At 44.0% G+C, this 22,960-nt stretch overlaps 1 protein-coding gene across 1 annotated transcript in view; it reads left to right on the forward strand.

Annotated features, from left to right (window-relative positions):
• LOC141014161 (melanoma receptor tyrosine-protein kinase-like) overlaps positions 1-22,765 on the forward strand; it is a 35,516-nt gene extending 12,751 nt beyond the window's left edge. Inside the window, exons 2-27 of the mRNA XM_073487848.1 lie at positions 5,057-5,208; positions 6,176-6,383; positions 7,862-7,996; positions 8,085-8,153; positions 8,405-8,523; positions 9,568-9,709; positions 10,629-10,742; positions 10,847-10,973; positions 11,232-11,305; positions 11,384-11,474; positions 11,846-12,045; positions 12,125-12,257; positions 12,822-12,912; positions 13,193-13,350; positions 13,463-13,495; positions 14,642-14,786; positions 15,012-15,134; positions 15,261-15,359; positions 15,658-15,843; positions 16,513-16,668; positions 16,943-17,018; positions 17,719-17,865; positions 17,962-18,059; positions 18,160-18,303; positions 18,386-18,479; positions 18,661-22,765. Coding sequence (XP_073343949.1) covers positions 5,057-5,208; positions 6,176-6,383; positions 7,862-7,996; positions 8,085-8,153; positions 8,405-8,523; positions 9,568-9,709; positions 10,629-10,742; positions 10,847-10,973; positions 11,232-11,305; positions 11,384-11,474; positions 11,846-12,045; positions 12,125-12,257; positions 12,822-12,912; positions 13,193-13,350; positions 13,463-13,495; positions 14,642-14,786; positions 15,012-15,134; positions 15,261-15,359; positions 15,658-15,843; positions 16,513-16,668; positions 16,943-17,018; positions 17,719-17,865; positions 17,962-18,059; positions 18,160-18,303; positions 18,386-18,479; positions 18,661-19,025 — 3,479 coding nt within the window. The 3' untranslated portion in view covers positions 19,026-22,765. The remainder of the gene's footprint in view (positions 1-5,056; positions 5,209-6,175; positions 6,384-7,861; positions 7,997-8,084; positions 8,154-8,404; positions 8,524-9,567; positions 9,710-10,628; positions 10,743-10,846; positions 10,974-11,231; positions 11,306-11,383; positions 11,475-11,845; positions 12,046-12,124; positions 12,258-12,821; positions 12,913-13,192; positions 13,351-13,462; positions 13,496-14,641; positions 14,787-15,011; positions 15,135-15,260; positions 15,360-15,657; positions 15,844-16,512; positions 16,669-16,942; positions 17,019-17,718; positions 17,866-17,961; positions 18,060-18,159; positions 18,304-18,385; positions 18,480-18,660) is intronic.
• Positions 22,766-22,960: the final 195 nt, after the last annotated feature.

Consider the following 22,960-nt stretch of genomic DNA (forward strand, 5'->3'; position numbering starts at 1 on the left):
GACAAAGATACTGTCCACACCACTAGAAGTGCTGATTCAGCTTCTTTACTCCAGTAAAAGTAATAGAGTACAGGCTCTGAAATGTACTCAGAGTATCATGCATGCATTTGAGGTGAATTATGGATTATTGTTATTTGGCGTCATCGCACGCCGCCTTCCCAACATCACCAGACTGATGTCGACCTATCAGAGCACATCACGCACGGCAGACGCAGCGAGACGAGACAAAGACGTAAAGACGTGAACAGACAGAGAGGGAGGCTGAATGGGGAGAAAAGGCGTGTTAGTGTCTCGTATCTGCAGAGAGTTTCTTATTTTCTCTCTTTGTTGCTGCTCGGGACGCTTTACCAACCCAACATGTGGCTGTTTGACGTCCTGGGAATGAGACTCAACTATCAACTATCTTTGTGGTGCGTTCAGGAACAGCTGGGACAAATCCTACTGACTCTACCTTTAACTTTAATAGTCTTTGAATTATATTAATATGACGTGAGCTTCAGTCAGCTTTGACCACAAATGTCCTTCAGAGGGAGACTTTTTACTCTGATACTCTGAGTACATGTCAGAGCCTGTACTCGATTACTTTTACTGGAGTAAAGAAGCTGTACTTCTGAGCAATACTTGTACTTTTACCAGAGTCTGTTTTTACATAAGTATCTGAACTTCTACTGGAGGACAGACTGTGAGGACATTTTGTTTAATAATGTAGTTTTTGTCTTGTTGCAGTGTTTCGTAGTGACGGACTGATGCTCGGCTGATATTCAGCTTCTTTCTGATTATCTGTTTGAATTTTTTGTGTCTGATAAAATGGATTTAATTAAAAATGCAGGACTCTGGCTCTGATGCATCTGATATATCCGTAATGTCAGTGGATCACCTGTTTTTAGTCACGAGTGGAGTTAATCATGTCGGGCCCTCTGGGAAATAAAGATTTAGAAATGTGGCGTCTGCAGGCTCATTGATCACGTTGAGTCAACAGATTTGAGTCAGTTAGTTTATATATTAATGATGAGCACATATTTATTTTTCATTAGTCGGCGTGTTTGATATTCAGAAGAAGAATTGTGGGCGGAGAGCTGACAGATAACATGTTCGGTCTCACAGCTTGTTTTCACAGACGTTAAAGATACAGAGAAGTTTTTATTCTCTTTTCACTTCTTTCTACGTTTTGTAAATGTGTGACGTCGTGTTAAAGTAGATTAAGTGTGAAATAAGGAAACTGGCCGAGGAGGACGGAGGTGTTACAGCCTCTCGTCCAGGTGAGAGCTGCTCCTGTCGTCCTCTCAGGTGTGATCATGTGACTCATCTCCACATCCTGTCCCTGAACACACCGTGTGTGTGTGTGTGTGTGTGTGTGTGTGTGTGTGTGTGTGTGTGTGGGGGCAGCACATGTTTGTCAAACCTTGTCTAAAGGTCAAATCCCAAAAACAGATAACACATTTCCAGTCAGAAACCTTCCTCCGTGACGCAACACGTTGTGTTTTCTCTCTGCAGACGATGTTTTTCATGAATTTTCAACAAACTGCAGATGAACAGTTTGTTTTGTTATTCGGTTGTTGACTTCAGATGGTTCTGCTGCTGATCCACAGACAGAAACAAGATGATTTTATTATTTCCTGATGTCATGTCGTATCTTGTGTCACTGAACAGTAGAAGGAGATGTTTTGTTTAAACAGCTGTTTGTTGTCCAACGTCTGATGGAAGAAGTGATTTATGTTAAGTGTTAAATGTTACGTTTTATAAGTCCAGATCAGCCGTCCCTGAATATTCATCTTGATTTACAAGTTAAAAGCCTTTAAATTAATACATCTGGATTTCGCTCTCTTTGTCGGGTTTAAAATACGTTTTTCTGGTCCTGTGGGTTGCCAGGTTTGAACTCTTTCCCAACTCCATTGTCGACTGAACCCAACCCATGTGTGACTGACTGACAGTCTTTGTGCTAAGCTATGCTAACCATGTCCTGGTTACACTGTACCTGCTCTGACAGATGATGAAATGTTGAACTGTTCCTTTAATATGAAGCAAGAGAGAGAGAGAGAGAGGTGAACGACCTGCTGACAGATAGATAAGGCTGTTTGCTCTTTCCTTTCCTTTCCTTTCCTTTCCTTTCCTTTCCTTTCCTTCTCTTTCCTTTCCTTTCCTTTCCTTTCCTCTCCTGTCTCCTCTGTTCTCTCCAGCTGAGTCAGCAGGAACAGGGAGGACTGAGGAGGATTTGATCCAGTTGCTTCTTGTTGGTTGTCTGTTCTCGTCCTGTCTCTGATTCATGTGTGGTTTGTGTGTCTGGGCTGTAGCAGGCATGTGAAGGTGAGGATGGGTGACGTACAGGTCCATGAACGCCTCATGTCAGGTTTGAGCAGCAGTTACCACACAGCCGTCCACATCTGTCTCTCTGACAGTCCTTCAGGTGAACCTGAGACAGAAACACGCAGCTGATCACAGGCAGTGAGAGTTTCAGATCCAGCTGTTGTAAACGAGCTCAGTGAAGCCGCTTGTGACAACAAACATGTCTGCTGTACGACGGGAGGCTGCAAAATCATTTCTGCTTCATCTTTGACCTGCAGAGGAAACATGCCAACACACACACACACACACACACACACACACACACACACACACACACACACACACACACACACACACACACACACACAGACATTTTTCATGTGCAGTGAGCCGTACATCAGCCGATGACGTCATCCAAGAAACAATCTGACAGATCAGACCTGTTCCTGAACAAACACTGCAGTGTGTGTGTGTGTGTGTGTGTGTGTGTGTGATCACTATCAGTGTGTCTTTTGTTTCACAATTAAATGCTCCATGATTTAAGTTCATTCTTTTCTAGTGTCCATGTGAACTCTATTAATTGTTATATAATACTTTACTTTAAAAAAACAGTTCACCCAAACAGTAAACTCAGCCATCATCTCCTCCTGATGATATAAAGTCAGGCTCAGCCATCGTCTCCTCCTGATGATATAAAGTCAGGCTCAGCCATCATCTCCTCCTGATGATATAAAGTCAGGCTCAGCCATCATCTCCTCCTGATGATATAAAGTCAGGCTCAGCCATCACCTCCTCCTGATGATATAAAGTCAGGTGAAGTCTCGTAGTCCACAGAACATTTCTGGAGCTTCACAGTAAACACCTGAAGCAGCTGGAGATGATTTAAAACGGAAAAAACAACTGCCCCCGAAAAAACATCCTCATAAACTCCATTAAAACTTTGCTGAATCAGCTGTTAGCACTTCCTGTTAGCAGTGAACCTGTGGATGTACAGACAGCTATCACTGGATTACTATGACACTGAAGACAACTTAAAAACATGATGTTTCTAAGGCAGGTTCTGCACATGTGAGTGTCTTTTCTGAGGATTTCTAACAGCTCTTTACTCCTGGCAACACGTGTTGATCCCCTTCAGGAGTCGTTCTTGTTTCCGTTGATTTGTGTTCATTGTCAGTGAGTGAAACATCTGCACCGGGTGAGGAGGCTCAGAGGAAGGAGAGGATGAAGATGTCGTGGGAGGACAGATGAGTCAGGAGTGGAGAGAGGAGAGAGGAAGGAAGGAAGGAAGGAAGGAATAGACCACAGGGAGAAGTGAGAGGGACGAGGCCAGAGAGAGAGATACTAACGTTTTATATTTGAAAACAGACTGAGTGTGATGAAATGCTTCAGTGTGTGTGTGTGTGTGTGTGTGTGTGTGTGTGTGTGTGTGTGTGTGTGTGTGTCCAGATGTGGACCGCTCCCCCTGACATTCTGACCAATGGGCTGCTCCCCAAAGTGAGCCATGAGCCAATCAGAGAGAGGCAGGGATCAGTGCGGGCTGCAGCTGTGTTGTCTTTGTGACATCACAGCGGGGAGAGAGCCAATAGGAATGCAGCCAGAGAAACAAGTTCAGACTGAAGTCCTGATCCGTTTCTCAACTAATGATCTTTATCATCATGTTCTGCTCGTGTCACGAGTCCTCGCCTCCTCGTATCAGACTGATTTAATGTTTGACTCCTCCCATCTCTTCTCGTCACTCGTGTCCTGTAGCTTCCTCCAGAACCTGCTGAGTTTCTCTGGTACAGACAGAACCAGTCGGGTTTCATTCCTCTCTGAAGGATTACTGACGTGACAGACGTGTCAAGCAGCGGACACACCTGAATGTTGTCACACCTGACGAGTTAACTTGAAACACTCAGCTTCACGTAGCCAGTCGAAGAAACAGGATGCTGATGAAAGATTTTAAAGATTAGATGAAGACAGGAAGTTTTTCGATCAGACCTGATGATGATACGAGAGTTTAAGACTTCCTGTTGTTCCACAGAAAGTCGGATCATTTCTTCAGAAACATGTTTTAAACCACAGCAGATGTTTTCAACAATAATCTCCTTCTACTGATGAAACAGGTTTTCAGATAAGAAACGAGGAATCATAACAAAGTTTGTTTCATTTTCTGAACCAGTGATAGAAATCAGGATGTGGTCCAACAGGACCTCCTAATAAAGAATTAAATCCTTACATCAGATGCATCAACAAACTTGTAAACACCTTTTTCTTTCAGAGCGAACGCTTCCTCACTGTCTGAATTTAAAGTTACCAACTTTACACGTTAAAGCTGCGACCAGATTCTGTCATCGTGTGTTGAATCTGGCGCCCCCTGTGGTTAAAGGATGAAGATGGTGCCGTACCACCAGACTACACAGCAGCTTCGCTCCTCCAATCATCCTCAGAACTCTGACATGAAGAATAGTTTAATTTTATGATTTGATCCAACCAGATAAAGTGACGGACGTTCAGAAGAACGATAATAACTGCAGAGGCATCCATATGAAACTGTGTCAGACGTTAAAAGTATCTCGTAGTTGGTTTAATGTCCTCGAAACTGAACTGGAAGCTTTAAAGATCGGCTCATTTTAGTAGATTACTGAGGGCTGAAGATTTTCAGGAAGGTTTTCCTGTTCACTTCAATACAGGCGGAGCAAATGAAGGAAATAACACCATCTAGTGTCCATCAGAGGAACTGCAACTGAACTCTGTGTGTGTGTGTGTGTGTGTGTGTGTGTGTGTGTGTCAGTGTGTCAGGGGATGAGCAACCACCTGACGTTGTTGGGGACTCGAGAGAATCACTATGACAACATGGTGCGGATGTACTCCAACTGCTCCGTGGTCCTGGAGAACCTGGAGATCACCTACAGCCTGGAGCACCAGGACTTTTCCTTCCTGCAGGTCGGTCTGCTGCCTCTGGTGGTGGCATCACTGTTTCTCTTCTGTCACTGATCGATCTTTCTTCCTGTCGAACACACGTTGATCATTTTTTACATCAGGGGTTCTCAAAGGTCTGAAACTGATTTTTATCGGGTCGGCGCTAATGAAGAGGCTAACGCTTCAAAATCCACGTTTTTTAATAACATTTATTTAGATTAAAATTAATTCTGCAGTTAAAAAAACATGAAAATTACATAAGTGAAATCATTATGGTTGAGTTTCATTTTCAATATCAAAATGTGTAGAAATGAACGGGACATTGTTGTTACTTTAAAGAAAAACAAGTGAATAATCAAAAAAATCTTTTGTTGTCCTGGAACATTATTTAAACTCCCCCAAACTACACAACACAGTCTGGTATTAGCAGTATACTCTATTGTATTATAAAAACATAGATCTTTCTTAAAATGAAAGCAGTGAGTTGTTCTTTTTAAGAGTCTTATTTTTTCTTTAATATATCTACTGTTGCTCCTGATGAAAACAAAACTCCCAGCAGCCCCTGGTTCCTGGTGTTCAGGCAGCTGTGGATAAAACACTGTGATTCACAAGAGAAAAAGGCATTGGGGCTGTACATTTATTAATTAAGGAAAATATAAGTGTGTGGACGCGCTGTCTGTCTGTCATACCAGCTAGATCGTCACTGAAAACGTCTTGGAAAATGATGCGGGAACCCTGCTTTTAACAGGCAGACACCTCCGAGCAGAGCCGCCCATCTGCCTCAACCACTGCCGTCTAATTTATGTCTTCCAATGAAATCTGGAAGCTGCGCAGCTAATTTAATTTACTCTGTTGGTTAATATCTAATTAATTAAATCTTAACCAATAAATCATGAAGGAAATCCCTCTGAAGACTGATACTGAGGAGGAATTTAAAACATGCAGTCAAACACAAAACAAACACTGATACCGTCTTCTTCTCTCTCTAAAGTCTATCCAGGAAGTCGGCGGCTACGTTCTGATCGCCATGAACGAGGCCGCCACCTTCCCATTGGTCAATCTGAGGCTGATCCGAGGTCAGAACCTGTACGACGGTCAGTTCGCTCTGCTGGTGATGTCGAACTACAACAGGAACATCTCGTCTCCAACTATCAACTACACCAGCGGGCTGAGACAGCTGCAGCTCAGCAGTCTGACTGGTACACACACACACACACACACACACACACACACACACACACACACACACACACACACACACACACACACACAGAGAGAGCTTGGTTTACAGTGTTGGTTTGAGGTGACATATGAGTGACAGCTCAACAATCATTATTGAACCCTGATCTTTCAACACTGGACTTGATGCATTAATGATTTTTGAATTCCTCGTTGACAAGAAGAAGATCTGCTGTGTTCCCTTCGGTTTGTTTCTTGTTTATTTTTAATCGCACTATTCACGGCTCACTGTTTTCCGCTTCACTTCGTTTTATAAGCCGAGGAGTGTCACTGATGTTGCCTCACTCATAGCGCTGGCAGCGAGTCCTGCGGGCGGGGTCGACACACCATTTAAAAACCTTCTGTCAACACCAGATTGTGCCCTGGCAGCAGGAAATAGACCGCACCCATACGAGCTTTGTCTGATGACATAGATGTTTTACTGTAGATGAATCCTGAAAGCTGTCAGGGTGAAACCCGAAGCATTAACTGGACTTAAAGTCTGAGAGAAGATGAGTCTTTTGTTTTTGAAGCTCTGCATGTGTCGAAACTTGACTTGTGGTTTTGATAATGTATGATGTCATTTGGTTTAAATGCAGAGAAGAAATATTGACAGATCATAACACACAGGTGTTTTTATTATAAATTGATCCTGTAGATTTATTAAAAATGATGTTAGGTTTCTTTCGTCATGCACACGGACAGGTTCGATCTTCCAGTACGTCGTGAAGCTGAGTGAAGAAAAAATCAGACCAAAAATGTTTCGTAGCTGCATCATCATACTGAATGAAAATATTCCAGATGTTTTATCCCAAATTCAGCAGGAAAAATATTTCAGAAATGTAAACGATAATATCTGTTTCATCACATTCAGGTCAGGATCCTTTAGAGTGAAAACTTACTTAACTTGTAGTAGCTGGCAGCCACAACACGCCTGTAATGTGATCCTCTGGGGCAACTCAAGTTTTTAAATCACAAAGATCGAGACCATCCACAGTCAAAGACACAACAGACACACATCAAACCCTCTCCATTGATTGTTGATCTGATCTGGAGCCGTTCACCGACGGGAGGAGAGCTCAGAGTTACTTTTTAACTTTTGGGATTAAAAGGTGGATTTATCTTCACTCCTGTTTATCAACCTGACTGCAGCAGTGATCCGCGGAGGTCACGTTGCGTTTTCTCTCATTTGCTGACTTTGCTATCCGAGAGGTAGCGACAGGCAACCAAATGAAACGCACCGCTACCTTGAGGAAACTTGTGGATTCCTCTGGTTTGAACATTGTTGGAAACATTTGTGATAATGTGAGAACACAACTCAACAACAAAAAGAACAAAGGTCGAGTCGTTTTTACACATTTTCATTCTTTCATATTTTCTTTAAATTCTAGGATGTGGACCTTCATAAACTCCATACCTTTATTATTCATGATGTGTCTCCATCTTCATCTCCTCACAGAGATCCTGAAAGGAGGGGTAAAGATGACCTACAATCCTTTGCTGTGTCACATTGAGACCATCCAGTGGTGGGACATCCTGGACAAAACCAGCAATCCCAACACGCTTTTCAAGATAGACAACTTCACACGTAACTGTATGTGGAAAAATGATGACGTTTACTCCTGAACTTTAGTTTGTGATCTGCAGAGTTTAACTGAATATCAATGTGTGTGTGTTTCCAGGTGAGAAGTGTGACCCGGGGTGTGTGAACGGGTCTTGTTGGGCACCAGGACCGGATCACTGCCAGAGATGTAAACACACTCTGAATCTTTTGTGCTACGTTTTACCTAAAGTTTCCTTTCAAGCATTTACATTATTGTGGACCAACTCACGTACAGGCTCATGTCATGGATCTTAAATGAATGGGACTTTGTAAAAACATACTCTGTACTCCAGAATTTGCATCGCAAATGTGCCAATGGCCTAAAGAAACAAATAAAACCTTGTCGTGATGAGCTGTACTTCCAAAAATATAATGAAATGTCTCTCTGTGTCTCTGTAGTCACCAAGCTGCAGTGTGCCGAGCAGTGCAGCGGAAGGTGTCGAGGTCCAAAACCCATCGACTGCTGTAATGAACACTGTGCTGCAGGCTGCACCGGACCTCGAGCCACCGACTGCCTGGTCAGTGTCTCCACGTGTTGCTCTTAAAGTCTGTTAGTCGCTACAATTTGCACGTCGTGACAAATATCTGAGAAGAAGAAGAGACTTACCATTATCAGTCGTAAGAGCCTACGTAAGTCCCACATCCAGCAAATCCCGTACCGAGACGGTTACATTTCAGTCAAGGCAGGTCTCACGTCAAGCAAGCCAAGACATCTAGGTCCAGAAGATAGAGACATTTCAAGTAAAGTCTCAAGTTAAGGCAGGTACAAATCAAGATAAGCAAACTCAAAGCAGGCACACTGGAAAAAATGCAACATAAAAAAGGAATGAATACAAGGAGCCCTCGTCTCATCTCCTCATTAAGAGAGTTTAACTTTGTTGATTATTTAAATCTCCTGACACGCTGACAGGATCGGTCAGAATCTAACGTTAATTAATGTTCTGTGTTCTTTTACACATCAAAAGGTCAAACACAGTTTAGAGTCATATGGTGAGATAGTTTGGAGTAAAGCAGCTGTCCTGATAAATCCTGAGCTCCACCAGAGTCTAAAAGCAGCTAAAAGTGTAAATCTGTTTACTCTGGAGATTTGGCCCATACTACCAGCCCGAAGCATCAGTTTGACAAGTTGGGAATGAGACTTAACAATGAGGTATCTTACAAATTGGACCTTTAAGTAAAAAAATCTGCCAATGGAACAAGGTATAATTTGTTTTTTAAGATTTCCTGAAATAATCTGATGATCTAAAACACGTACCTCTGTCTCACTGAAATGTTACTTGTTGGATGATTGTGTCTTAAATTAAGTATAAAGGGATATTTTGACCAAATATCAGATAAACATGATAGTAAGATTTTCACATTTTTGCAGTGCTGTCCAAATTGTTTGAATCTGGTTTGGACCAAATTATTTCACATACTTTATAATGGCCATGCATTCAGCCTCCCATTTCTTAAAAAATACATTTCCAGACTAACTGTACATTTTGTCTGTGGCTTATTTATGCTTCACTGCCTCGTATAAATGAAGACACTCTGTTTCTTCCTATCTGCTTCTTCTCCAGGCCTGCAGGCAGTTTAACGACGATGGAACCTGTAAAGACGCTTGTCCTCGTCCGACGATCTACGACCAAAAAACCCACCAGGAGGTCAACAACCCCAAGGCCAAGTTCGCTTTCGGAGCGACCTGCGTCAAGGCCTGCCCACGTACGATTTTAATCAACCCAGTGATTAGTTCTAAATATGTAAAGTCAAATAATGACACCATCAAGTCCTGACAGTGCCCCCTACAGGCTGCAGTGTTCATTGCAGCCAAAATATGAAAGAGGTGAACAGACAAAATGACATTTTGAAGATTTGTCTGAAGAATTTGTGACAGTTGAAGGAAATCTTCAACGTTTTTCCTCATCAGCTGTGTGAAGTCTGATAAATCTCCTCAAGTGATGTCACGAGAGTCAGCGTTGGTTAAAGACGGCAGGTTTGAAGATTAAAACAAATCTGTTGGTGAGGAGTTAAAGCTGATTAATGTATGCAGTCTACACAGTAACCTATCCTGTTGTGGGCATTGCTTCCATGTCTGCGTTGCTGGCGGTGGTGCTACAGCGGGTCGACAGCTGTACTTTCCCCAGTAAACACACCGACCTCTTCTGCACACAGCTGTGTCTCTGGGCTAGACAGTGTCCACAGGACGTTACTTTGTTTCAGCGAGGCAGCGATTGCCACCGGGCTGCTTGGGGAGGGCATGATGTCTGATGGATACACTGAACATTGGGTATAAGCCGAGAAGAGCAGTGGTGTGTTTACTGGGGAGACTACAGGTCACAACTCCTGTGTTAGCTGAGCACCAGAGGAGAATCTGGGAATATGATGCTATCAAACGGACCAATCACAGAGCTGCACGTCAGGCTACAATGTAGCGCTGTAGAAAGAAGTGAGCTGACCAGACCTCTGTGGCTGCTCCTCATGTCTGCTGTGGGATCCAGTGTGAGGAAGAAGGATGTGTGGGACAAGAAGATAAAACCAATTTTGATCCTGTATTTAAAAAAATAATTAAAATGAAACTGTTAAGTACTTTCTGACCTTTAGGTAGAAATTAACAAAGTTCTGCTTTCTCGTTCGGATGTAGATAACTATGTGGTGACAGGTGGATCGTGTGTTCGCACCTGCAGCGCTGGATCGTACGAGGTGGAGGACAACGGAGTCCAACGCTGCAAACCCTGTGAAGGACCCTGTCCTAAAGGTAGAGAGACCTGTAGAAAGACAGATAGAGAGAGAGAGAGAGAGAGAGAGAGAGCAAGTCCTGAAACCAAACAGAAAACCTGACAGAGTCTTTCTCTTCTCCAGCCTGTGATGGAGTCGGGGTCGGCACTCTGACCAACACCCTGGCCGTCAACGCTTCCAACATCGAATCCTTCAGGAACTGCACTAAGATCAACGGGGACGTCTCCCTCATCGAGACCACCTTCATCGGGTGAGATACTCCTCACTGCCTCGCTGTGAGGTGCTCACAGAATCATTTAGTTTGAGAGATTTTAAACTTGTTTCGCTGCAATTTGTTTTCCTCTGAGAGCTCCACGAGTCAAATGACGTACGGCTGAATATTTCCTCAGTGCTTCCACTCGTTCAGGTTCATCCTGCAGTCTGAAACATATTTTTCTGATCTGCAATGAAGGAAATTCTGTTCTCTATGACGGCGACACTGAATCGCTCTTTTCATCGGCTCTTTCAGGGACGCGCACTATAAAATCCCGCCCATGGATCCGGCTAAACTGGAGTACTTCAGGACAGTGAAGGAAATCACAGGTAGTCAAAGGTCATCAGTGCTTCTCTTTACACTGAAATATTTTGTGGCTTTTGTTGACATTTTACTCGTGGCTCCAGGTTTCCTGCTGATCCAGTCGTGGCCGGAGAATATGACCTCTCTGTCAGTGTTTGAGAACCTGCAGATCATCAGAGGAAGAACAACACGATCGTGAGTCAGCTGATTATTAAAATGAATATCTACTATTTCATATTTCTCACTGGTGGATTATAAATCTGCAGTTTGTTTTGCATGTTGCACTTTATTCTCGGCCAAGTTACAAGTTACTTTTCATAGAGATGAACTGAAGCTAACGACGGCAGGAAAAAGAGAATTCAACGTTTGAAAAAAGTCGAACTCTGAGCTGTTAGTTCTCAGTGCTGTGTCGTGACGACACGATACAGCACTTATCATGTCCGGATGACCGAGAACCTTCATCAACACTGAGCTGGTGGCAACAAAAAGAGCTTAGAGGTCCATTTGCAAACTTTCTGACCCGGTTTGTGTTTGTCTGTGTCTCATATTAAATCTCTCCCCTCCAGTCAGCACAGTTTTGCGGTGGTGAGGGCGAAGCACCTCCGCTGGCTCGGCCTGCGCTCTCTGAAGGAGGTGAGCGCCGGCCGGGTGATGCTGAAGGACAACTCTCAGCTGTGCTACGCCCGACCCGACCAGTGGCACCGCCTCGTCAGATCCAAAGACCAGATCATCTCCGTACGCAACAACGCCCCCCCTGAAGACTGCGGTGGGTGTCTGGATGTGTTCAGGTTCATTTGAAGAGTGAAGTCACGAAATAATAAAATCCTCTTGTGTCGTTCACACAGAGCAACAGAATCGGACCTGTGACACCGAGTGTACAGATGACGGCTGCTGGGGTCCGGGTCCAAACATGTGTGTCTCCTGTCGACATTTCAACCGCAGGGGGCGCTGTGTGTCGCTCTGTCACCTGCTGCAGGGGTGAGACGGGGGTGAGGTCTCTCTGTGACCTCATTACTTATTATCCTCTCTGAATGGTGACGAGGGGACTGTCGATGCACAGCAGCAGCGTCAACGAGCTTTATCGACCTCTCTTCAGTTTGTTCACTTCGTATTTACCACTTTTACACCAAAATCAGTGTGTACGCAAGTTTCTTAAACGTGGATAAACCCGCGAAAAGTAGGCGACTGATTCCTTTCACATTTCCAGGAGGCGAGTTTGCCTTTCTGGCTTTTTTGTCTTGTGTGTCCCGTTCATAATCATGAATGTGCCAGAAAATCAGGGAACAGTAGAGAGCAGCAGATCATTAACCTCATCAGAATACACATTGATGATGGAAGTAGTGAGGAGTGAGACATCTCGCTTCTTTCTCATCTCAGTTGAGAGTTGCACATGCTCAGAGCGGATCAGGCAGCTGACTGTTACAGTGGCTCTTTACACTCTGCATAATGAGTACTCTTACTTTTGTAACTCTTTTGTACTTTTTCAAATGTTTAAATCGTTGATCTATGATTGTGATGAACTCTGCTCATGTTTCTCTGCAGCGAGCCCAGAGAGGTGGAGGTGAACGGCAGCTGTGTGGAGTGTCACCGAGAGTGTCTGCTGAAGACCGGGAGCCCGACCTGCCTCGGACCGGTCAGTCCAGCTCCCGTACAGATCTTAATATGAGCAGGATCAGTTTCTATCTCGTCTTTTTGATTGACTGATTCTCACATTAATCTACGACCGGTTGTATGTGTCATGTTATTAAATGCAGAAATTGCTAAAAACAAAATATGTTTTTGTAGCTACATCGCTTATTTTTTTTTTACAAATATTGGAACATTTTAGAAACATGAGAACAGATGAGGATTAGTTGAGCGCTGAATATTCACACATAACTTTGTATGAATTCGCCCCTCGTCTCCACCTTCAGGGTCCAGACCAGTGTTCCCAGTGTGCCCATCATAAGGACGGTCCTCACTGCGTGCCCCGCTGCCCTCATGGTGTCCCGGGTGACGGCGACACGCTGATCTGGAAATACGCTGACAAGACAGGCCAGTGTCAGTCGTGCCACCAGAACTGCACCCAGGGGTGAGACACGTTCCTGACTCGTTACTCGGAGCTGACGGACGACTCTGATTATAACAAATAAAGAAAAGTGACTCCGAGCTGAATGTGAGAGTTTGTGTCTCTGTGTCTGCAGGTGTTCAGGTCCTGGACTGTCCGGATGCACCGGGTAAAACTACAACTTCAGCTTTAACTCACAACCACTCAGCATTAAGTTCACAGCTTGTTGCAGTTTGTGTTCAGTGAACCTGCATGTTGTCTCAAATCCTTCCTGTCAGCAGATCTGATTTTATCACATGAGAGTTTATGACTGAGGATCAGAATACTAAAATAAACATCGAGTTAGACGTTCACCTGCAGCCAGTCTCTATTTCTATGCAGCAGATTCATGAGGAACATCACAGGACACGCACATGTTTTCACTTCATGTCAGAAGCATTTTCAGCGAGCGTGTCTTTCCATTGACTTCACCTCTAAAGTTCACTTCACGTTCTGTCTGTACACACAGTATGAGTCCAGTATTAGTCTGTTTAAATTAAAATTAGAATGGGAGTCAATAGAAATGAAGATATATGGGAATGATAACACAGCAGTTGAGGGGCAGTTGTCCCACAGAAAGTTATCATACCAACACTGAATGTGAGTCAATGTGAATTTCATCTTTGAATTTTAAAGAAATGTTATTTCAGTCTCTTATCCTACATGCTACATTTCAGTAGTCTAACTGAGCATGCTAAGTTTAGATGGAAGATAATGGTAAATCAAACTTAGCATGCTAAATCTAAATGGAAGTGGATGAGAATTTCATCTTTGCATAGTAAATACAAAATGAGAGTCAATAGGAATTTTGACTTTAAATTTAAAATAAATGTTATTTGAGTCTCTTCCCCGACGTGCTACATGGTCCAACTGAGCCTGCTAAGCATTGAATGTGAGTCAATGGGAACTTCATTGTTGCATTGTTGCATATTAAATTGAAGTCAATAGGGATGCTAATTCTCTTCCCCTACATACAACATTTCTAACTGAGCATGCTTAGTTTCAATGGAAGACAATGGTAAATCAATCTTCGCATGTTAAATCTCTGATGGAGTTAAAAAGGATTCTAATTCATTGCACCACATCTGAATGGGAGTCAATGGAAATGTGACCAGAGCATGCTAAATTGTATCTGTGTTCAACCACGCTAGAAATGAATGGCTGTATATGGAAATTCTAACTTAATGTGACCTAAATGTGATGGACGACTAAGATGACAAATTTAAATGGGAGTCTATGAGAAATTAAACTTCCTGCGTTCTGTACGTCCTCACAGTGCTGCCACCCACTCCACGATGGCGGTGGCCGTGGTCGGTGGGCTCCTGATCGCTGTCATCGTGTCATTGGTGATCTTTGTGTTGCTGAGGCGACGACGAATCAGGAGGAAGAGGACGCTGCGGCGCATTCTGCAGGAGAGAGAGGTGAGAGCGAGAAAACTGTGATGAAACATAAAAAACAACTCGAGGACAAGATGTCGCTGAGACCTGCTACAACTCACGGAGCGTTGACCTCAGGACTAAGACTAAATATAAGATTACTATCAGAATTAAAACTGCAAAGTGCACAAAAATACAACCTGGACTGCACAATCACAATCCTGTTACATGTGATGTTATCGGAGGATTTAAATAAAGTTTTTGCTGTAGCTGGTGGAGCCGCTGACTCCGAGCGGTGAAGCTCCGAACCAGGCGCTGCTGAGGATCCTGAAGGAGACGGAGTTCAAGAAAATCCGGGTGCTCGGCTCCGGAGCCTTCGGGACCGTCTACAAGGTGAAACACAAGATATCACTGTTGCTGAGCACACTGCCTCGCCGGCAGCTGTAGGGACTGAACTCAGAAACATCAGCATCTAATTATTGTTGTTGTTTACATATTGAATGTGATGAACGTCATCAGGGCCTCTGGATCCCTGAAGGAGAGGACGTGAGGATCCCAGTGGCCATCAAAGTTCTCAGAGAGGCCACATCACCGAAAGCCAACAAAGAAATCCTGGATGTGAGACTCGTCTTCATCTTCTTCTTACGTTTCTTCTGTCTCTTGTCCCTCGTCCTTCATCTGCTGTCGTAGTCGGGTCATTCTGCACAAACGTCCACTATAAAGGACCGAATGTCTGAAAACTTCCTTTTCTAACATTTTAACAACATTTTAACAACATAGTTACAAATAAAGTCATGAATGAGCACCAGGCTCTGCACATTAAGGCTCGTCTTGAAGTCATTTTGGGGACGTCCTTCATTGTGGACCTACGTTACAGGACATGTTTTAACGCTAACTTGTATATATGTGTGTGTAGGAGGCGTATGTGATGGCCAGCGTGGATCACCCTCATGTGTGTCGTCTGCTGGGGATCTGCCTGACGTCGTCGGTCCAGCTGGTGACTCAGCTGATGCAGTACGGCTGCCTGCTGGACTACGTCCGCCACCACAAGGACCACATCGGAGCTCAGTGGCTGCTCAACTGGTGCGTCCAGATCGCCAAGGTGAGCTCAGACTGTAAATCTTTCTTCGTGTTCGTCCTAGATCTCGTACAAAGCAGCAGCTCATGTCTCAGTTTACTTTCGTCTCAGAAGAAAATCTCCCTCCTCGCTCTCTGCCCGAGGCGTCCGCTCTGCCTGCAGCTCACTGTAAGCCTGCTGAGGCCTATTAGCCTGAACACAGCAGGAAACACTGTGTGTGTGTGTGTGTGTGTGTGTGTGTGTGTGTGTGTGTGTGTGTGTGTGTGTGTGTGTGAGAGGCAGAGTTAATCTATCCAGTCTCTGTTTTAAGTCTCATTTGGATTTTTAAGTGCTGGGAAAATCACCCCCAACAAGGTCATGAGCTCAGTGTAAAACCTCTGTGTTGATCTGCAGCATTAAGCTGCAGAAACCCTCAAACACACATCAACGCACCTTCCCAAGGCTTCAGGGTTCAGGAGGAGGTGTGTCGGACCGCTTCTGTACTTTTCCCAAACTGTCTGAAAATGTGCTCCATCTCCATTTTCCTCTTTATGACAGCGGGACAAAATTATTGCTTCTGTAAAAACATCTTTCTCATGTAATCCTTCAGACTCAGAGACCTGTGTGTGTGTGTGTGTGTGTGTGTGTGTGTGTGTGTGTGTGTGCGTGTTTGTGCGTGTGTGTGTGTGTGTGTGTGTGTGTGTGCGTGTCCAGGGGATGAACTACCTGGAGGAGCATCACCTGGTGCATCGAGACCTGGCGGCGAGGAACGTCCTGGTGAAAACTCCGAACCACGTCAAGATCACAGACTTCGGCCTGGCCAAGCTGCTGACGGCTGACGAGAAGGAGTACCACGCTGACGGAGGAAAGGTCAGAGGATTATTCTCAGTCTGATTCGTCAGCTGTTGCCAGAATAGAAGATCTTGTTTTATGTCTGGATAAGTGATGAATGAGCTCCAGTGCTAACAGTTTCCCCCTGCTTCCAGTCTTTGTGCTAAGCTAGGCTAAACATGCTCAGAAATGATAATATCTATCTTCACGTCCTTCTGATGACGTACTGATGATTAAAAATCAGTGGTTTAAAATCACGCTGTTCATCGTCTGCAGAAGTCAGATGAAGTTTGTCCCTCTCCGCTCTCTGTAGGTTCCCATTAAGTGGATGGCGCTGGAGTCGATCCTGCAGTGGACTTACACACATCAGAGTGACGTCTGGAGCTACGGTGAGTGGACCTCTGGCTCTGCAGCCTGCACGGGGCCGCGAGGTCCCATTGATTTAATGCACCTGCAGTCAGACCTGCGCTCGCTGTGTCCAGAGCTGCTGGAGATATATTAATGTGCCCTAACGTCAAGACGTCACCAACGACGACACCGGCACTGTATCTTTATTAGAAACATGAGCATCAAACTTTGTTCAGCGTGTCAGGAACTCAAATTTAGATATTTTTGAGACCCTTTCATAAAAAAATGTAACCAAATGTCTGAACAGTATCTGTGGGTAAGTGTAAAGTATTATTGTGTGTATGTGGTTCGCTCAGAGTTGGTGATTACAGCGAGTGCAACAATATAAAGTAAAGAAGATGATGTTGAGTGGAAGGTTTAAAGCTGTGAAACGTCACAGAAGAGTTCGACTCATTTACACAAAAAGACATTAAAAGAAGGATTTGTGACAGTTAAGACCTCACACATTCAAATGTAAGACTCATGACTTTAATATTTATACAACTTCAAACATTTTAAGACTTTTAAGGACCCTCAGACCTCCTGTTAACGTTGAGCTTCAGAACAACTATCGCTGCTTTTGTCCAGATGGTTAAACATCGTTGCATTTAATTGCTGAAGCAGCCAAACTTCAGGACCACCGCTCTTCTGTTCGTCCTCTTCAGGACTCAGTTCTAGCAGGTCGCTGTCTGTGCTCTGCAGGTGTGACGGTGTGGGAGCTGATGACGTTCGGCTCCAAACCCTACGAAGGCATCCCGGCCAGCGAGATCTCCTCGGTGCTGGAGAGAGGAGACCGGCTGCCCCAGCCTCCGATCTGCACCATCGACGTCTACATGATCATGGTCAAATGTAAGAGCGAGGACACGACGAGAGTTGAGCTAAATGCTGAACGTGTTGATGTGGAGCATGTTCACGCTGAGATGATTCCTGTCTGTCTCTCTCCAGGTTGGATGATCGACCCGTCCAGTCGTCCCAAGTTCAGAGAGCTGATATTGGAGTTCTCAAAAATGGCCAGAGATCCGTCCAGATACCTGGTCATACAGGTACGAGTGTGTGTGTGTGTGTGTGTGTGTGTGTGACAGTTTTAAGGTCAAACTCCAGTTTCCAAACAATGAATGTGACCTGACCTCCGTCCTGTCTCAGGGTGACCTCCCCAGTCCGACAGACAGCAGGTTTTACTCTCGCCTGCTGAGCTCAGGCGACATGGACGACGTGGTCGACGCCGACGAATACCTGCAGCCGTACAAAGGAATGGGTAACCATGACAACAGTTCCTGCAGCGCCGCGGTACACAACCTCTCTTACGCTTCGATCAAAACTTTTCAACGCTGGATTTTTTGACCACATTTGCTGTTTTGTTTAATCTCAGAACGGTCGACCAGTCAGAGAGAACAGCGTCGCTCTGCGCTACATCACCGATCCCACTCACAACTCGCTGGATAAAGACGACTTCACCGTCCACGGTACACACCACACATTCACTGAATGTATTGGATCGTAAAACTGTTTATTTATACACCAACAAATAACACAAGAGTAAAAACACAATAAAACACAAAAGTAATACATACAAATGTAACTTTAGAAACTGAACACGTGCTCTGTGACGGAGTGAAATCACTATTTTGTCCGTCTCGCTTTCAGAGTACATGAACCAGAGCACGAGTGAAACCAGCCGGAGCAGCCGGCTCTCAGAGGTTTTGAATCCCAACTACGAGGACCTGAGCCAGGGCTGGGGCGCCGCCTCGCTCTCCTCCCCGCTGGAGGATCTGAAGGCTTTCGCCCGAGTTCCCGACGCACCGGAGTACCTGAACACCGCCCAGAACTCGCTCCCCCTGGCCCCCAGCGACAGCCTCGCCAACCCGGACTACCAGGCTAACTTCCTGCCGCAGGCCGCGCCCTCCTCCACCAACACCGCTGCTTTAATGGGGAACAGCCTGTTCCTGCCTGCGGCGGAGAACCTGGAGTACCTGGGTCTGGGTGCCGCACTGCGAGCCCCGGTCCGCTAGAGGGCAGCAACGCTTAGACAAACTGAAGCTTCGAGCTTCGCAGACTTTAATTCAGGCTGCTGACAGTATTTAATTGAGCTGTTTTTACTGTTAATTTGCTGAATGAGCAGCATCTTCTGTTACACTGGAACACAACCTGCACACTGACAGTTGCTCAACGGCACTCAGACAGTTACTGAGGAGGAGGAGAACCGGGGATTCAAACTCTCAAACTGGAATAACGGCTTTATTATCTTGTTTGAGGTTGAGATAGAAAGCGAACAGCTGACAGTGACGCTGCAGACGTTAGCAGTGAACTGCATCAATGAATCTTTGCATCGTCTTCAGTTTGTCTTCCACTCGGCGCTGGAGACGAAGCCGTCTGCCCGGAGACGAGAGGGACGCTTTCAGTCCGACTGTTGCTTAGCAGCTGACTAACTGAACCGAGCACTGGTTCCAGCAGAGTGCGTCTTCTCGTGCTGTTGCTATGGTTACTATCACTGGCTGACTGCTCGCCACGAGACCGATGAAAAATGTGACGCATTAAAATCTGAATGGACGCAATAAACTCACAATTAACAGGACACACACACCATTTTCTCCTGATGACGTTGCTTTGTGAACAATAATTCTGTGCTATCGCTAGTTAGCTGTTAGCTGTTAGCTGTTAGCTGCGGTGTGTTTGGGTGACGGAGCTAAAAACACAGCAGAGCGTTTGGATCTGCTCCAGAGTAGAACCGAGCTTCGGGCCCATCTTGCCTCCAAGCGGGCCGCGGTGTCGTCTCACGACTTCAGCCAAGCGGTAACAAACACCGTCTACATCTCAGATCAATACTGACCTCACGTCTGTGCAGGAGACCTGAGAGTGCTCAGCTCTCAGTACCTGCAGCTTCTGACTGAATCTCTTTAGTTTCTCCCAAATCATAAAATTAAAACTATACAAACTAAAGTTCCTCGTCGCTTTACGTAATTAATTCAAAGATGTTTTCCATCATTTAGTTCTGATATTAATTCTCTTCTTTCTTCATCAGACCTGTTGTCATCTATCAGAACATGTTGGACTGAACAGTATCCAGAGTTTGATTTAACAGGATTACAGTAAATGAATATACTCGGGTACTTCAGCTGAGTAGTTTGGAGGTAAAAGTACTTTGACTGTTAAAGTTAAACAGACGAGCTGCTTCCACTTCCTTCTTCCTCTACATCCTTCCCTCGTCAGCATTCATGTTTTAAATTCAACTAAAAACTTGAAATTTAAATCTTGAACATGGAAAACTTTTAATCTGACGTTCACAAACGTGCTCACAAGTTTAAAAATGTTCACAAGTGAACTGGATCCACAAAACAAGAAAAACTGGAGATGTTTTCTTTTAATTAGAATTAAATAACTGTCACAGTACACGATCTGAAGCTCGTCCTGGAGTCTGAGACGGTTTCACATGATGGATCCTCAGAACCATCAGGTACCAGCAGCACAGCGGTGCCTCCTGCTGGTGGTGTGACGGCTCTGCAGCTCCAACCTGAGAGCAACACTTTAAAAATCCCCCTATTTAACGTTTATAGGTGACATGTGAACATTTAGTGTTTATAACATGATGATGTAGTAAAAAGCAGACAGAAGGACGTTTGTAAGTGTTTATTTTTTACACAGCTAACAATTAAAACTTCTACTGTGAAGACGTATTTAATACTTCTGCAGTCATTATGCTTTTGCAATGGCTGATGGGTAATTATTTTATTGAATATTACAGTCGGCTGCCGTGAATTTAAATTTAATCGTCATTCAGAAGCTGAACTATGTAAAAATTGGTACATTACAAGGTAATACTGTAATCAGTAATTGAGCGATCAGATATTGTAGATTTACAACAAGGTACACATGCTAACATGCTAACAAGCAATATGGTTGGGTAAACTAGAAAAAACTATAAAACATGAAAAACAAGCATGGTGATGTAGATGTACATCAGTATACTGTATTTTCACAGTAAAAGTGTGTTGGGCTTCTTTATAAACACTGTGATTTCATCTGTATGTCTTTAATTACTGTAAATATGTTTTACTGCTGTATATTTTGATTGATCGATCGGAGGAGTCCTGGTTGTTACTGACACACTGAGATCTGCTCACAGCTTCATTACTGTTATAAAGCATCAGTAAACGCTGAGAGGAGAACTTTCAGTGTCTCTATTTATTCTGGTTGTTAAAAAGTTTTTAACAACGAATCATTTTATCTCGTTCAATCACAAAACCAGACTCGTTCTCGTTTCTGCTCTCGAGTCTGAGGCTGGTTCACAGGAGCAGCTGGAGGTTGTGGTGTGTTGTGTCTCCTCTGACCGGAGACGTGATGTTTGTTCTGAAGGTTTCAGGTTGTTGTCGCGAGTTAAATCACAGAAAGAGTTCAGTCTTCATTTTCTTTCCTCACTCGACTTGAAGCCTGAGTTCAGGTTTTCTTTTTCATCTTTACTGAAGTGTAAAAAGTTTTTTTCTCCCTTTACTTGATAAGAATGAGCCAAACTTTACTGTCACTGCACGACTCTGTAAGTGTTACTGCTCGTCACTGTTTGTCACTGCTGTTAGTGGAGACGCGTGGAGGCCGACAGGCTGCTTGATGATTATTATTCAGGTTCTCGAGGGCGTCTGAGGGAGTGTCTTCTCAGATGAAGACAGTCTGTATGTCCACATGTATGTCCTCTCTTACGACATGAGAGGTGATTTTTCTTGGTTTCTTCACTCACTACGTTCTTGATACTTAAAAGTGTTTCAGGACGACGGGTGAATATCTGATCAGGACTAAAGTCCGAATCAAGTATCAGTCCGAGCGAGAAGAAACAAAAGGTCCAAAACTTCCCCCTCTCAGTTCAGCTCTTTGGATTAAGAAAAACTAGAATTATGACCAGAAGAAGAAACTCTGCCTCAGTAGTTTTTTATCCAAATGTGCCAAATTTCCAGAAAACTGTCAAAAGAAAACGTGAAAGTTTTTGTATCCGTCCTCTCCTGTGAATAAAAGAGCCAAACCAGATGGAAACCAGATGTTTCGGAGTCGCGTTTAAGTCACATGACTCATGAACAATCTTCCAGTAACTTTTTCTGCATTTATCCAAACAACCATTATTTGACCTCAGACAGGAACACTGTGAAACTGTGCATAAAAACAGGAGGATGGAAAAACAGTTGCTGTTGATTTGTTTGTTAAAATCGCAACAACTCTGAGAAATATAATTACATTAAAATGAAATATTGTTGCATCTGTTGTCACATTTTTGTGCACAAAATTCCAAGTCTAAAACAAGATGCTTGTTTTTTACACGGCAAAGACACAATATGGAAAATGAAAATACGAATGACAGAACAGTGATGTGAGCAGAGTCCAACAACGCTCTGAAATAACAGACAAACATCAAACGTGCTGTGATGGTAGCAGATGATAAGATAATGATGTTCCTGACAGAGTTAATGAGCCTTAAAATAATAATCATCAACCATGACGGCACTGAGCCTCCACAGACATGACACTGGGGACTCACGCTGAATGTGTGTAAATGTTTTATTGTGCAGCGTTTTAGCTTTAAGTGTTGTTAAATGTGAAATGAGTTGTGAAGCCACAGTTTGAGAAGTCTGTGTTGTTTACAGGGTTCAGCTAACCTGCTAACCAGGACGCCATTTTGTAGTAGAAACATTAAAGTTGTAGTTTCTGTTTCACTGTTTGTCGTTGGGCAGAACTGAACATCTGTACGATGACGTGAACGATGTGAAAAGTTCTTCAGTGTTTTCTTCAGCTTTTGGTTCGTCTGTTTTCACTGAGAAACATTTTATCTCTGATTTTACCTCAAAGTTTCTTTCAACATAATTTTTTTTTACTTAAAAACAACAGAACAAACTGAGAAGACAAAACCCTGGTGAACACGATGCCGTCGACACTGAATGAAGGACGGGACGACAGAAAACCTACAAAA

This window comes from Pagrus major, chromosome 19, assembly GCF_040436345.1.
Source record: "Pagrus major chromosome 19, Pma_NU_1.0".
NCBI classification, from domain to species: domain Eukaryota; kingdom Metazoa; phylum Chordata; class Actinopteri; order Spariformes; family Sparidae; genus Pagrus; species Pagrus major.